This window comes from Exophiala oligosperma (genome assembly GCF_000835515.1).
Source record: "Exophiala oligosperma strain CBS 72588 unplaced genomic scaffold supercont1.5, whole genome shotgun sequence".
In the NCBI taxonomy this organism is placed as follows: domain Eukaryota; kingdom Fungi; phylum Ascomycota; class Eurotiomycetes; order Chaetothyriales; family Herpotrichiellaceae; genus Exophiala; species Exophiala oligosperma.
This window is the reverse complement of record NW_015622822.1, coordinates 2,000,144-2,015,030: the sequence shown is the minus strand read 5'-3', so window position 1 is coordinate 2,015,030 and position 14,887 is coordinate 2,000,144. Positions and strand designations below refer to the sequence as shown.

At 52.4% G+C, this 14,887-nt stretch overlaps 6 protein-coding genes across 7 annotated transcripts; 2 read left to right on the top strand and 4 right to left on the bottom strand.

Annotated features, from left to right (window-relative positions):
- Window positions 1-225: 225 nt before the first annotated feature.
- PV06_06054 lies at window positions 226-1,683 on the top strand. Of its 2 annotated transcripts, XM_016407121.1 has the most exons (4): window positions 226-419; window positions 495-649; window positions 703-765; window positions 823-1,683. In XM_016407121.1, exons 1-4 carry the CDS (start codon window positions 345-347, stop codon window positions 1,493-1,495), a joined length of 966 nt encoding a protein of 321 aa, XP_016262725.1. In that variant the 5' UTR covers window positions 226-344; the 3' UTR covers window positions 1,496-1,683. The 2 variants fall into 2 exon arrangements, with proteins under 2 accessions (XP_016262725.1, XP_016262726.1); XM_016407122.1 differs by having other exon boundaries at window positions 226-649.
- On the bottom strand, window positions 1,579-3,482 carry PV06_06053 (uncharacterized protein). The gene is made up of 2 exons (XM_016407120.1): window positions 3,229-3,482; window positions 1,579-3,170 (listed from the first exon to the last, which is right to left on the bottom strand). The coding sequence occupies exons 1-2, from the start codon at window positions 3,451-3,453 to the stop codon at window positions 1,815-1,817; spliced, it is 1,581 nt and encodes a 526-aa protein (XP_016262724.1). The 5' UTR covers window positions 3,454-3,482; the 3' UTR covers window positions 1,579-1,814.
- A 206-nt stretch (window positions 3,483-3,688) lies between these two features.
- PV06_06052 (uncharacterized protein) lies at window positions 3,689-6,896 on the top strand (the record flags this gene model as incomplete). The annotated part of the gene is made up of 6 exons (XM_016407119.1): window positions 3,689-4,565; window positions 4,612-4,652; window positions 4,701-4,850; window positions 4,902-5,021; window positions 5,069-5,156; window positions 5,206-6,896. The coding sequence occupies 6 exons, from the start codon at window positions 3,689-3,691 to the stop codon at window positions 6,894-6,896; spliced, it is 2,967 nt and encodes a 988-aa protein (XP_016262723.1).
- Window positions 6,897-7,087: 191 nt separating this feature from the next.
- PV06_06051 (uncharacterized protein) lies at window positions 7,088-8,768 on the bottom strand. The gene is made up of 2 exons (XM_016407118.1): window positions 8,399-8,768; window positions 7,088-8,235 (listed from the first exon to the last, which is right to left on the bottom strand). The coding sequence occupies exons 1-2, from the start codon at window positions 8,619-8,621 to the stop codon at window positions 7,364-7,366; spliced, it is 1,095 nt and encodes a 364-aa protein (XP_016262722.1). The 5' UTR covers window positions 8,622-8,768; the 3' UTR covers window positions 7,088-7,363.
- A 373-nt stretch (window positions 8,769-9,141) lies between these two features.
- PV06_06050 (uncharacterized protein) lies at window positions 9,142-10,092 on the bottom strand (the record flags this gene model as incomplete). Its single annotated transcript, XM_016407117.1, has 1 exon — window positions 9,142-10,092. The coding sequence occupies one exon, from the start codon at window positions 10,090-10,092 to the stop codon at window positions 9,142-9,144; it is 951 nt and encodes a 316-aa protein (XP_016262721.1).
- Window positions 10,093-10,772: 680 nt separating this feature from the next.
- PV06_06049 (uncharacterized protein) lies at window positions 10,773-14,407 on the bottom strand. Its single transcript, XM_016407116.1, has one exon. The coding sequence runs from the start codon at window positions 14,331-14,333 to the stop codon at window positions 11,160-11,162; it is 3,174 nt and encodes a 1,057-aa protein (XP_016262720.1). The 5' UTR covers window positions 14,334-14,407; the 3' UTR covers window positions 10,773-11,159.
- Window positions 14,408-14,887: the final 480 nt, after the last annotated feature.

Below are 14,887 nucleotides of genomic sequence, written 5' to 3'. Positions count from 1 at the left end.
GATCGACGAAGATGAGACGGGTAGTCTGCATTCAGGTAACGAAAGTGCGAAGGTAGACTGCGCTACACTGCGCAGATTGTCGAGTCGTATTAAGTAATCGAGGAAGACTCCGGGTGTCTCCCAATCGAGGTTAGGGTATTTTTGTCAAGCAACCAATCATATGGCCGGCGAATAATGCGCAGGAAAGAGCTTCAAAGCTTCTCAATTCCAACCCTCCAACACCACGCACATCGTCGTTTCTCACACTCTTTTGCCGCTTCACCACCGGGCATCACAACCCACTCCGCTCAATTGTACGACAAGTCCATCATCTGTTGAGGGCCGGCGCCTGACCAACAGACACGATGCTGGCCACGTCGGCAATCCGCACTGCTCCATTGAGGACAGCTGCACGAACCGTCGTCCGCAGGACAACCACTGTTAGTTGGCTACAATCTCCTTCAGAACACGAAGAAAGCGATTTCTCGAGATCAAATACTGACGGCAGATTTTAGCGTGCTGCGTCCTCGAGCTCTTCCGAAGCGTCTTCTTCGCCCTTCTACATCACAGCGGGTGCCTCGGCCGCAACAGCAGCTACAATCGGCTCCATCGCATGGTACTACCATCTTTTCGGTCAAGATGCCTATGCAATGACACCCGCCGAGGAAGGGTGAGCTCGAAATTTCGATTTTAATGGCTGTGGTGGCTAACAAGCTGGTTCAGACTACATCCGACACAATATCCATGGGAGCACGCAAAATGGAATAAAACCTTCGACCATGCAGCGTAAGTATTGGAATAGGGTTTCTGGGGAACATAGTCCCATATGTTGACTCTTTACAGTTTGCGAAGAGGATTCCAAGTCTATCAAGAAGTTTGCGCTGCTTGCCACTCGCTCAAGCGTATTCCCTATCGATCTCTGGTCGGCACGTTTATGACCGTCGATGAAGCCAAGGCACTAGCTGAGGAGAATGAATACGACACGGAGCCCAATGATGAGGGTGAAATCGAGAAGCGACCGGGAAAACTGTCAGACTATCTTCCATCACCTTACAAGAACGACGAAGCCGCACGTGCTGCCAACAATGGTGCTCTGCCTCCTGATCTATCTCTGATGGTCAAGGCCCGACATGGTGGCTGCAACTACATCTTCAGCTTGTTGACCGGTTATCCTGAGGAGCCGCCTGCCGGTGCCACCGTGCAGTCTGGATTGAACTTCAACCCATATTTCCCAGGTACTGGTATTGCCATGGCTCGTGTCTTGTATGATGGCCTTGTTGAATACCCAGACGGTACACCAGCCACTACCTCGCAGATGGCCAAAGATGTGGTTGAATTCTTGAACTGGACTGCCGAACCCGAGATGGATGACCGCAAGAAGATGGGTGTCAAGGTTATGATCATCGGAGTTGCTCTGTTGGCACTGAGTGGATGGGTCAAACGATACAAGTGGTCACCAATCAAGACCCGAAAACTGGTCTACAACCCACCCATTCAAGGCCGCGTTAGACGGTAAAAGAACGTAGAAGGAGAAAAAAAAGGCACGGAGATTTTTGTTTTGCAATGTGGTGATCACAGCCCGAGAGGAGGGCAGGATGGGTCGCTGTTTGTACCAATGAAGATATACAAATCCTGTTACAAAATCAAACGTACATATCGACGATTCTGGCCAGCAGCTTCTATCATCTCGTCAGTCATTAATGATCTCATCCTTTTAGATCCCAAGCCGTGTTATTAGGGGTATCTTGAAACTCGTATGGAGGATGCAAGAACGAAACATCATCCCATCATCCCATCATCGTCCAATAAAAATATTGCTGATTGCGGGAAAAGCATCAGTGCTTCCACAACTTCACCACCTTGTCCTTTCCACCACTGGCCACGCACTTGCCATCCTGACTCCAGTCGAGGGCAAACACCTCGTCCTTGTGGCCTGGCAGGTCCTCTTTCAACTTGCCGGCTCGCACATCCCACACCTTGGCCGTAGTATCCTTGGACGCACTGGCGAGTAGTCTAGAATCGCTCGACCAAGCAACCATGTACACGGCGCCAACATGGCCGCGTAGGGTGGTTATGAATTTCCCGTCTCTCGCATTCCACAACTTGACGCTGTTGTCAAAGGACGCCGATGCTATGTACAACCCGTCCGGAGAGAATGATACATGCAGGACTTGTTTCTGATGCCCCAGTAGTCTGGCAATCGGCTTGACCGAGGCGTTGGAGTCACCCGGAATAGCAGAGGGGTCCCAGAGGAAGATGGTGTTATCGTCGGACGGGGAGAGAAGTTTCTCGACGAGTTTCCCTTCCTGGCGGGCGGCGTCTTCAAATCGGGTCTTGGCTTTCTTGATCTTCTCCTCCACGGTCTCGGGCACTTTGCCGGTGTGGTCGTGGTACGCCGTTTTCAGAACAAAGTCGGTGGACAGTGCCAGATGGTTGACCCAGTGTGTATGCGTGGAGAGTGTGTGCAAACAATTCCAGGTCTTGGAGTTCCAGATCTTGATAGTCTTGTCCTGCGACGACGTGAAGACGCGATTGAACCCACCCCAGCGTACGCACGTCACAGAGCCTTTGTGTCCGGAGAGTGTTTGTTCGACACGTCGAAGCGGCACATCCCAGATCCGAACAGTGCCGTCTTTCGAAGCAGACGCCAGACGAGGCTTGCCTGGGGTTTGGTTGTGGTATGGTTCCCAGGTCAGACTTGTGATCCATTTTGTATGCCCTTTCAGTGGGCCACCGAGGGCCTCTCCAGACTTTGGATCCCACAACCGCACGGTATTGTCCATGCTTCCTGTTGCGAGTATCTTGCCATCCGGCGACCACGACACTGCAAGAACCCAACTCGTATGTCCTTTTAGGGTATGCAAGGGCGTACCTGTGTCACAATCCCATATTCGAGCCGTATTGTCGCCGCTCCCTGTGGCCATTCTTGAAGATGTCTCGGGTGAGAACGCAGTTGCGAGGATCGCCTCTCCATGCCCTGATATTGAGGCCGAACATCGCGTCACTGCTCGTACTCGGAATACTGCCTGGGGGATGAATTGGAGGATAATATTGTCTTCGGTGGTCTTATAGCCTGGTTTGAGGACTGAGTGATATACATCATCCTGAACGTCAAGGAGGTTCGATTCGTTGTCCGTAGGGGCTCGGTCGTTGCGGAAGAAAAACCGGTATGGTAGCCGTTCACTGGGATCCTACGAATAACATGTCAGAACCACACTGTCCGCAGTATATATTGTGTGAGACTCTTACATTCCCCTGGAGAGTGTTGAGTAACGTCTCCAGATTCTTCACGGTGGCATCTTTGACTGGCACTGCGACTACAGGCCCCGTTGACTTGCCTGTGCTCTGGTCGACGAAGTGTACTCTCACGCTGCCAAGGTGTTTTGGGATTGCAGCATCTTCAGCTGCCTTTTCTGCCTTCTCCACGGCTGCAAGCTTTTGGCGCTTGCTTGGAGGGGGCACAACGGTCGCCATAATAGTGGAACTGTTATATGTTGTTGTTGAATAACCAATGCTGCAGACCTGAACAACCGACTACAAAAAAATATGGACTTATGCCTCGCAGCCTGACAGCCTTGTGCGGGGAAGAAGGAGGTCGGCAGACCTTCCCAAAACACAATCACCGCAAGTACTTGTGCGCTTCAGCTTCATGCAATCTTCTAGAACTGCCTTGTTCCTTGCCATGCTATACTCGGTTCATCTATTCAAGATGAGGGCGTCTCGAGCATTGTCAACGACTTCTCGCCTCACTCGCAAAACCCAAGGTGGGTCAACTGGCGGCTCAAACACTAGACCACGATCCCGGCGTGCATCGACGTCAATGGGCCATGCAAACTCTGAAATTGTATGTGCAGTCGCAGAATGTCGTGGTATTTCTCCCGTCGTTGGTCTTTCTTTTGTCGATATCTCTACCTGTGAAGCTGTTCTCTGTCAATTTTCCGATACACAGACATATGCACGCACATGTCACAAAATCTCAGTCTACGGTCCTTCTGAAATTCTTTACATGCCAAATGCCGCGGACTCGAAACTTGTCTCTATCATATCTGAAAACCTTGACGTTGAAGAAAACGACATTTCTATGCACAATGTAGACAGAAAGCATTGGTCTGAAAGTGCTGGTCATGATTATATTGAATTTCTGGCTTGTCCAAATGATCTTGACGCCTTGAAAATCGCGCTTACAGGCAACAACTGTGCAACATGCTGTTTCTCGGCAGTATGTAATGACAACAACAGAATTCCTACAGCTAAACTGACGTTACAGGCAATGAGATACACTGAGCACGCACTGCAGAAGATATTTGCTCGCAAGTCGTTACGCGTCAGGTTCGAAACTGCCGAGGGTTCTATGATGATTGATCCATCTACCATTGCCTCGCTCGAGCTCGTCCAGAACGCACAAAATGCAAAATCTCGGGAGTGCCTCCTTGGATTATTAAACAATACATTGACTCCCATGGGCGCTCGTTTTCTGAGAGCCAACATTCTTCAACCTTCGACGGACGTCGAGAAAATCAACAAACGGCAAGACGCTATTGAGCAGTTGTCGAAACAAGAGCACACCCTATCTGCTCTTCGTGACGGTATTGACATCTTTGCACGCCCATGGACCTTACTAATACCCAATAGCCATGAGGTCTTTCGTGGATAGTGATCGTATCCTTGCGGCCGTGAGAGTCAGGGCCCTCCGGCTATCGGATCTATGCTAATTTTGCCAGCTTGTGGTGATGCCCACGAAACCCGATTCCACCTATACGGAACAATCCGTGAACAATGTGCTCATGCTGAAAACCTTTGTTGACTCAATTGCGCCAATATGGCGAGCACTAGGCAACAGCAATTGCGAAGAACTATCGAATATCTACCAGGTTCGGGTTTCATGCCAGAAATTAAAAGCAATTACCTAAGACTATGTGAAGCTTTGCAGTTCGGAAAACTACGCAAAAGTTGAGAACATAATTTTGGAAACTATCAATGAGGATGTCCATTATTCAACAAAGCCAACAGACCTACGTAATCAACGAGTCTATGCCATACGCGTGAGCACACTGGTCTTTTTCTACGTTATGCTGCTGATCGAGGCTAGGCTGGTGTCGATTCCGTGCTAGACGTGGCTCGCCAAACGTTCAAAGAAATCAATGAAGATGTCTACAGGATGGTCGAGGAGCTGAAAGGTAAGCTTGCATCTCCTATCCATCAGATAAAGTCAATCAACCATCACAGTCGCACACGAACTCCCTTCCTGTGATCTCAAATTCGACACAGCCCGCCAGTATTTCCTACGCATCAACTGCGACGACTCCTTCAGTCAAAACCTTCCCGAAATCTTGATCAACATATTTCGCCGACCCAAGTATATAGAATGCCAGACTCTTGACCTTGTCAAAATGAACCAAAAGATGCGCAACGCTCACGCTGATATCATACACCTTGGCGATGGCGCTGTCCAACAACTCATCGGGACCGTCCGCTGTGAGATTCACCCGCTCTTTAAAATATCCGAAGCCATTGCACTTCTCGACATGCTCTCGTCTCTTGCTCAACTCAGCATCATAAACAACTACACTCGTCCGGAGATAACGGACACTCTCGGCCTCGAAGCCTGCCGTCATCCTTTGAGGGAGAAGATCCAGCTTGAACGTTTCGTCCCCAACCACGTGTACGCCACGCAGCAGACTCGCTTCCAGATCATCACAGGCTGCAACATGAGTGGAAAGAGCACATATATCCGCAGTATTGCACTGGCGGTCATCATGGCCCAGATGGGAAGCTTCGTCCCTGCAAGCTCCGCGAGTCTCCCCATCATACGGAACCTGTTCGCCCGTGCCTCGACGGACGATAGCATAGAAGCCAACATTTCTTCCTTTTCGGGTGAAATGCGCGAAATGGCCTTCATCCTACGTACGATTTCCGAACAAAGCCTCGTCATCATCGACGAGCTGGGCCGTGGCACGAGCACGACGGATGGATTGGCCATTGCGATCGCGATCGCCGAGGCCCTCGTCGAGTCCAAGGCGCTGGTGTGGTTTGTCACGCATTTCCGTGATCTGCCTAGGATCCTGGCCGAGCGGGCAGGCGTGGTCAACCATCATCTCGCCGTGGACATTGGCGACGACCTGTCCAAGATGACGATGAGGTACCAGATCTCCGATGGCTACGAGGAGAAAAGATTCTACGGCCTGGCCTTGGCCAAGGTGGTCGGTCTGCCCGAGCCGGTCCTCGACGTGGCCGAGAGCGTGTCGCGGTCGTTGAACGATCGGAACGACGCACAGAAACGGAACCCCAAGGCCGCGGCCGAGGCGAAACGGAGAAAGTTGCTGCTCAATCTGCGCGAACACCTGGTGCAGGCGAGAGACAGTTGCGCGACCGGTCAGACGGAGACGGCCGATCGCCGGGCGTGGTTGATGAGACTACAGGACGATTTCGCATTGGGAATGAGGGGCATAGACATTGAGGCTGGAGAAGTAGTAGAAGGGGACGGAGACGGCGATACCGAAGCGACGCCGAGTGACGAACACACCGACACCGTCACCGACACCGACACCCCGGGTCGCCGCGGCCGACACAAAGACGCAGGCATCATCATGCCCGGCGCATCGATGATGGAGGAGGGCGGAATGCAAAGCAACGGCAAACATCATGCGGAGACTCTCTCCGACACTCGTTCCTCCTCTTCTTCCTCTGTCGTCGAGGTCGTCGACAGGTCCGCCACCGTCCAAGGAATCAAGAGGGAAGATTTTGAGGAGCGGCACGAAGAAGAAGGAGTAGCAGTAGCAGCAGAAGAACATGACTCTGACACGACGACCCACGTCGATACTACGACGCACGGTAGTGATGACCACTACGCGGACGAGTACGATGACGACGACGACGACGACGAAGAAATGATGATGCTCGATCATGAGCCTTGGTGAAGTCACCGAGGGCCTAGGTGTTTACCCAGGTAATAATAACAGATGAATGTAGGGAGCCATGCATCGATGCAAATTTCAAGCACGAAGCCTATAAAAGATTCACAAAAAAAAAGCCGCAACCATGTTTGTCGAGTTACGGCAATTGTTTTGCTTTTATGGTCTCAATAGAAAAAGAAGGAGTTCCAAACTCACATGGATGGTGATTTTCTGGGATTACAAAAAAGATAATAGTACAGTAATCCGTAGTACGAATGAAATACGTGCACTAGAACATGTTTATATCATGACAATTCAATTTTCATGGTTGCCATTTTTAATCATCATTCTGTCTCTTCGGGTTTCAATTTCCATGTCTGTTGTGCCCGCGAGGCTCTCTCGCTTCAGAATCAATGATCATCATCGTCATCTCCTCCCGGGGCCGTCCTCACACGACAAAGCATCGCCGAGAGAGGCCGAGAGAGTCTCACTCAGAGGGTCCAGATGACAAGTCTGCCGTCGACACCACTGGTGCTGAACTTCTTCACCCCGTCCGCCGAACCTTCAAACACCCTGACGGTGTTGATGGTGTTTTGGTGTGTCGTGTTGAGTCGAGTGTCGTCCTTGACCTTGCCCCTGAGGTCCATCTGCTTGAACATGTGGAGGGCCGACTCTTCCCTCGCGCCGGCCCCCAGACTCGGACGGGTCTTTGCCTCGACGCCGCCGACCATCTCCCAACCGGCCTCGCTCCCCCGGAACCGGAAGGCCTCGCAGTCGTAACCGGCAGCGATGATCTCGGCCTCGCCGTTCCAGATGAGGCTCGTGAACGGCAGGGTCTGGGTCGGGATGCTCAGCATGGCGCGCGGCGGCGCGTCCGGCCCGCCGGGGTACACGACCGTGATGCTGCTGTCGTGGCCGGCGAAGGCGAGGGCGTCGCCGCCGGGCGAGAAGGACACGGCGTGGACCCAGCCGGCCGAGTCGTTGAGGTACTCGCCGCAGACGGTGTTGAAGGGGAGCCTCTCCCCCCAGGCGCTGGCCTCGGGGCGTTCGTCGACGCCCTTGACGAACCCGGAGAAGACGCGGGCGTGGGAGTCGGTCGAGCCCGCGGCGAGCAGGACGCTGTTCGGGTGCCACGCCAGGGTCGTCACCGTGCTCCGGATCGGCTTCTTCAGGTGCTTCGAGACCCACCAGTCGTTCTCCTCCTCAAAGTAGCACACGGCGATCAGGCGCGCCCCGGACCCGACGGCGAACTTCCTCTCCGAGGGGGACCAGCGCACGAACGTGGCCGCGCGGTTGATCCGGAGGAGGACGAGGGTCGGTTTCCACCCGGTGGGGGAAGGTTCCCACACGTAGGCATTTCGATCTGTTTTTGGTCCAGGTTTTCGCGTCAGCCAGACCTTTTCCTTCTCCTAGAACAAACCCTCCCAGAAATGAAGATCAAAACACCACACAAAAAAAAGGTGTGGCAACCATGACAAGATCCCGCAAGTTCAATCTTGTTCAAAAGCTCTCGTGCTCAAACTCACCTTGAGAACAAGTCACAATCATGCCACTGTTGGGTGCGATGTCGACGCCCGTGACGGTCTTGTCGTGACCCTTGAGTTCGTCCTTCAACGTGAACCTCGACCCCGACTTTTGATAGAGTTCGACATTGTTTTCCTTGGCTATCGCGAGCGTCTGACGGTCCGAGGAGAAGGAGTGGTCGGCAATCGGGGCGTGGAAAAGGTGGTGAACTTCTGGTCCGGACATTGCGAAACTTTGTTGAGAAGAGAAGAGAAGACAAGAGAAAAGTGGAAGCGCGATAGGAGTATAGCTCTCTACTATCGCAACTTGGGGTGGTGGAAAAACACAGGGAGAGGGTGGAGGAGGATTCTGATATCGGTGGTTCCGCAGCTGCGTATTTAAACGTTCGTGGTTGATGGTGGGAGGAGGACGAGGAGGATGACGCGGAACCGGCTGATCCTCGGTGGGGGCCGCAGTTTCACGAGGCTGCGGTTCAGCCTTGTGTGAGTGTGTGTGTGAGGGGGGCCTTGTATTCGTCCAGGTAGAAGGTAAAAGACAAGCAAGGTGCATTGCATTAAAGGCAAAAGGGTCATAATGCATTCATAAAGTCGTTGATCGGTATCTTGATCTATCTGCTGCAAAACACAGTCCTCTGCATGTCAAAAAACAAAACCAAAGCGAGTCTAAAGTCCAGGTGGTCACCAAAGCATAATGCAATTCCTACCATGTCCAACCATGTTATCGAGTGTCACGAGTTCTCAGGGCTTTAGTAACTCATCTCTGCGGCCAGTCGAGCCTTGAAGGCCTCCGCGTGCCGTGTAAGTGTGCTCCGCCGGATCAAGGTCGTCTTGACGACAAAGGAATACCTATACCTAGACCACCGCCATTCGGTAACGGAACCTCCATGTTTGGCACTCATCTCGTCCAAGACCGTCTCGGCGTACCACCAACACATTTCTCGTCGAAACCTATAATGAGGCCGCCGTCGTGTCGTGGCGGCGAGGACACCGGCCAACTCGAACATGCTCGGCCTCGTCCGACGGTCGTCGAACTCCAGGCTCAACAGAGGTAAAGGGAGCTTGTAGTGGTCCGACGGTGTCTCTCCCGAAGCCCAATCCCACCCGACGAGGACCCAATCTCCGTCCTCTTCGCGCCCTGCGGCGAGTCGGGTACGTCGACCGCTTCGGACGTCCTGCACGACGAACTGTAAAAACTCGTGCGAGAAGGGTGACGCGAGGGCCTTGATCCAGGTGATCGAGCAGACCTTCCAGTCGGCGAGATTTTCGGGGAGGTTCGACAAACGTCGGAGCCATTCTTGCGTGGACAACTTTCGATACGAGTTGAGAAGTTCGGGCACCCCCCCGCGATGAACGATCGGTGTCTTTTCAGACTCTGTCGTGTCGGAGACTTCCATTACCGACGAGGTGCTGGACAGTTTCGGCACCTCGAACGTGGTCGCCGCCGCCGGTGCCATCTCGAACGACCCTGCGTGGTAAAACAATCGCAGAAAGAGTAATACGATGGTGTTGAACCGACTTGACCCGAATCGATGTCGTGGCAAGACCAAACACAGAGACATCTGCCTGGGGTGATGTTTGCCACAGGTGCAGATACCCACGACCGCACGGTGACCATGGTTGACGCTGGTCGACCATCCCTTGCGCTTCACAGGGCGAGGATGGCGGAATGGGAGGAATTTGTGGGTGAGCGAGGCCATTGTGTGAGAACCCCACGAGGTCCAAAAGGCGTGTGATGTTGTAGAATATATACAATAACATACCTGGGTAAAAGGTCACCAGGATTTGAAGGGTCACGTATAGCTCCTCTGGCATAGCAAAGAGAAGGAGGCTCGGGCTCGGTTTTCGAGCAATCATCCACCTCGGGCCAGTCACATCTCGCGACCACGTCCGGTGGGATTGCACATGTTCGCTCACGCGCGCCTTCCGAATATTGTCATGGTCGACGTGCACTCACCATCACTCCCCGAACATGACGAGACCGCGAAATGAGATTGGTCTGGTCTCGCGCGGTCGTATAAAAATTGAGGGTTGAAGTTCGACGTAACCATTTGAAATATACAGTCGTAGACCGGGGGGCATCTTCGGTGGGAAATTGAACTACTGCGTACCACCTCACCAAATACATTAGCCAGACTTACCTCCAATGACGGAGCATGGATCATCGGCCGAGATGGGATGAAAGAAATACTACGATGAAGATCGAAGAGAAGGGTCGACTTCTAAATGACAGTTGCCGAAGTCGTCAACCTCTCTCTATGAACCCTTCGGCTCACTTGCCCTTTTCCAGTCTCAACACTCGGTGATAATAGAAAGCATGAGATGAGAAGGTGGTGGCATTGTAGCTCACCACAAAGGCAATATTGCCCTTATGGCAGAGGCAGAATCTACAAAGAACGAGATAACAATGACAGTTTTCGGAGATGGATCTGCCTATCGCATTAATGGAAGCAACCAGCTTCCAGTAGTGATACAACACCATATTCCACCCATTGCCCCCCAAGCTGATATACATAATGATGAATCAATATTCCCTTGCCGTCGCCTGATGCAACATCGCATTCTTGCCAAGGGTATCGCTTTTATTGTCATGACCTCGTAAATTGATACAGTAACATGCTTGTACTTCTCGACCCACGCCGACCCGAAGGCAGTGCCTGTACCGAACCCCCGGGTTTCAAACGAGCCCCATTACTTGCATTGGCGCGGCAGGGCCTTCCCAAAGCCAACCTTCATCCGCCTCCACAATTTGCGGCAATGGCTTCGCCTAGAAGCTCGCCATTTCCAACCATGTGCCGATGAATGCCAACTTTCCAAGATCAGCACTACTTTCCCATCCTTCTGGCTCATCGTCATCTATGGTCTTGCCTTTGATGCCCAGTGCCTTGCTAATCGCATCTTCAGGAACCATTCTCCGTCGCAGTTCTTCAAAGCTGAGTTTTGCTGGGCCGCCTCGCTCTTCTGCTTCGGCATCAATCTCGTCATGATGGCACCAGAGGTCGTACAGTGCCCTTGCTCGGACAGGATCGCCAGCGAAAGGATTGGGTTCTGACTCTGGGACGGGAGACGACTGCGGGAATTCGGAACTCGGGCGAAATTGTGGGAGAGTCGGGTCATGATAGGACAGTTCCGAGCGCGACTCCTGATCCGATCCATTTGGCACGTTGTTTTGTTTCGGTAAACGATTCCCAAACATCAACTCTATATGATCGTCGGGATCGTGGACAGCAGTGGTGCGGATTTCGGGGATCACACTCGAGGCAGGTCTTGCTGTGTCATTTGTGATCTCATCAGCTTTCGTCGCAGATGCGTCTTTGAACAGCTCTTCAGTTCGGAGTCGATCAGCCTCTTGCAGTGCTTCATCCAGTCGTTCATCTGCAGCGGCTTCGAGGGTCTTCTTGTACTCGTACCTCTCCTTCGCGAACGCATGGCGATTCAGTCTTGTATGGCAAGCTTCCAACCATTGGTCTTCTTTCTCCTTGAAGAGGGGATCTAGTAGCTCATTGAACCCCTGTTGTACAGCTTGATAAAGGATATCTTTACCAATATCAGCTTCCGCTTGCCCAAGCTCATAACTGCCCCATCGCTCATTGACGGGGATGCTCCTGGAGGAGGCGTTCGATCGTGTTTCGTAATCTGTATCGATGGCACTATCATCGAAGCGCACCTTGGAAGACGACCGAGATCGTACAGACTGCCTTCTGGGACTTGTCGAGCCTTCACCGCTGCTTTTCTTCAGGGCCGACGGCAGACCTTCATCATCAGAGCTGTCTGGTTCGGTGTATCCATGAGGCTTTGTCATTCCTTCTTCCTCATCTAGGTAAAACTGCCTGCGTCGCCATCGATCCTGAATCGCTTTTGTGCGTATAGATTGTTCCGCACGGTCGGCTTGGTTATCGAGACGTTCAGATTGAGCATAGAGCACTCTTGTCCTGTCCAGAGAATCGGTGATCTCCTCCAGGGCTACTTCGCGTCCCAATGCTACGGCGACATCTTCTGCGGTTGGCGTCAAGGGAGGTGGCCAACCGTAAGTCTGTAAAGGCGGGTCCGGGCCACTGAATTCTGCTTCCGAGTTCTCGTCCACATCCTCCATTCCAGAGCGTATGAAGTTTTCGTCACCTGGCAGAAGCATAACAGGCTCGTCTTCTGGTTGGCTAGACCTGAATGACCTAAAGGGGTGACCTCGTGTCCTATTGCCGATGGCCAGGTTTCCGATGGCACGGAGACGATCCCCTTGCATCCCAGTCTCAAGCTGAAGAACACCACTGGGCCCGTTGGACAACTCAAGATCTCCAGTAGGTCTTTGCTCCTTGTCCTGCCCCGCTCTCGAAGCGTGACCATTGAGCGTACTACCACCGAAAGCAGCACTGATTGGGCGGCTACCGTGAACGACCTCGTGCTCTTCCTCTTCGTTGAGACCATAGTCCTTTTGTGCGTTAAACATTTCGCGACTCAGCTCTTTACTCAGGGCGTAATATGCACGAAACATGCGGAGAAAATCTTTTCTGTCCACGTAGCCGTCTGCATCAAGGTCGTAACCCTCGAAGATACGTTCCAATCTGGCGTAGCGTGACTTCTTCTGGAGACGAGCCAGGCCTTGTATGTATTCCTCGAACCCGATGAGTTCATTGTGGTCAGTATCGTAGAATGCAAAGATGCGATCGTAGATGAGATTCGCGGCGGACGGTCTATCAGCAGAAGAAGGAATGAAATACGAATCAAAGCCTTTCCGGTCGATTGCATATCCCAGACCAGTTGGGTCGGCAGGCCAGAAGCGTCCCGCGAGGCATTTGAACTGCTCGTAGAGTGCATCCATCTCCGTACGATCCATCTTCGTCTGCTCCAAAAGGGGCTTGGAGACGTTCTTGGGAAGAGAAGTGGGAAACGCATTGGGATCTCCTGGATACCAAGATGGCATCACCTGCTTGATGTCTCCCCTCGATGGCGCGGGGATACGTATCTTGAAGAAGACATGGCTGCTGGTATGGGCAGAGCCAGCCTCGCAGCTTTCGCACAGGTCGAAGTCGAAGCAGTTCGCACAATGGTAACGGATGCCTTGTATGGGGTGCGTGCCGCAGTTGTTGCACTCGACACCGCGGTGGATGTAGCCCTCTCTCCGTGCCTGCTCTCCGGCAATATGATATAGCAGGTCCAGCATATTTTGACTGCCCTCGGCATCGTCATCGTTGTTGCCAAACGAAACTTCACTATCCATATCGTCGTCTCCCGCTGGATTCCGTAGCGCCTGCAGAGCATCGCGTGGGGCCATGTCCTCGGTTGGCTCCTCAGATTGCACCGTGTCATAGTTTGGGCCGTTTGGTGGTGCCTCCAGTGGATTCCAATCCTCCGCCAGCTGAAATTTCCCCGCGTCGAAAGCCTTGACGACCTCATGAACGATTTCTTCATTCACTCCCAGGAGCTCGAGGCTCTGTGCGACAATGTAGGCATCTTCTCCTATGATGTATCCTTCTGGAAATTCTTCGCGGAGAAAGTTTTGGGTGAAGATGCCGTGGACATGCAGTCTCAGGCAGCCTTGTTGGTATGATGATAGAGGCTCGGGGGAATGTTGCACCAGATACTCTTGGATAGTTTGTAGATTGCATGGCAGCAAAACCAAATTGATCCCTTCATTCTCCGAGGTTTCTGAGAAGAACCAGCTATTGCGATACTCTCCATAGCCTTCACCGAGTTGATTGCGGCGTCCTAGGTCATCAACAGCCCGTTGGGCGGGATCGTGGTGGAGGGGTCTGGGTGCAAAACCGGCACGCCAGCGACGTCGGTGTCGGGGTCGACGGACGGCGTTGCTGCGATGTAGGGTCTGCGACTGGGTCGGTTCGAGGCGTGGGTTGGAGTTGTAGGTATATGCATAAAAAGCTACCGACAGAACTGTAGCGCCGGCCAATGCGAGGAGCAATGGCTTCCTGTAAGTGTAATCAGCCATGATCTGGACATGATCGTGGTTCAACCAGCGATGTCCTGCCACGGGTTCGAGTCGTCAAGGTTGTTCAGTACTTGTAACTCAAGATGCGCAACGCAGGCCCATGAGCGAGCAGGGAATAACTTGGCGTATAAAGTCGTATGCTCCACCGTCCATTTGTGTAGGGTGGAGTTAAAGATTTTCACAAGTAGCAATTTGCTTATTGCGGAGCTGTACTCCGTATTGAACTACCGTAGTACTCCGTACTAGGTAGGAATTCGTAGAAAGACGGTCAGATTACGGTTGTTCATGATTTGTATTATTCAAACCTATATCCACTGCACCACAGCATAATCTCCATGTGTTGTCAAGGTATTTACATGTTCTTGGGGATACATCCGTATGTAGAGCGGGAGTAGTCATCTGGGATCCACATTGAGCCTCCTTCTGCACAAAATGAATCCACCGACCCCCAATACCCCAGCCTCGCGCCCAAACATGGCAGCGAAGCACTTACATGGATCACCTGTGAAGAGTTCTTATCGAAACCAAGGGGGTAATTCAAAGCCCTTGTAACT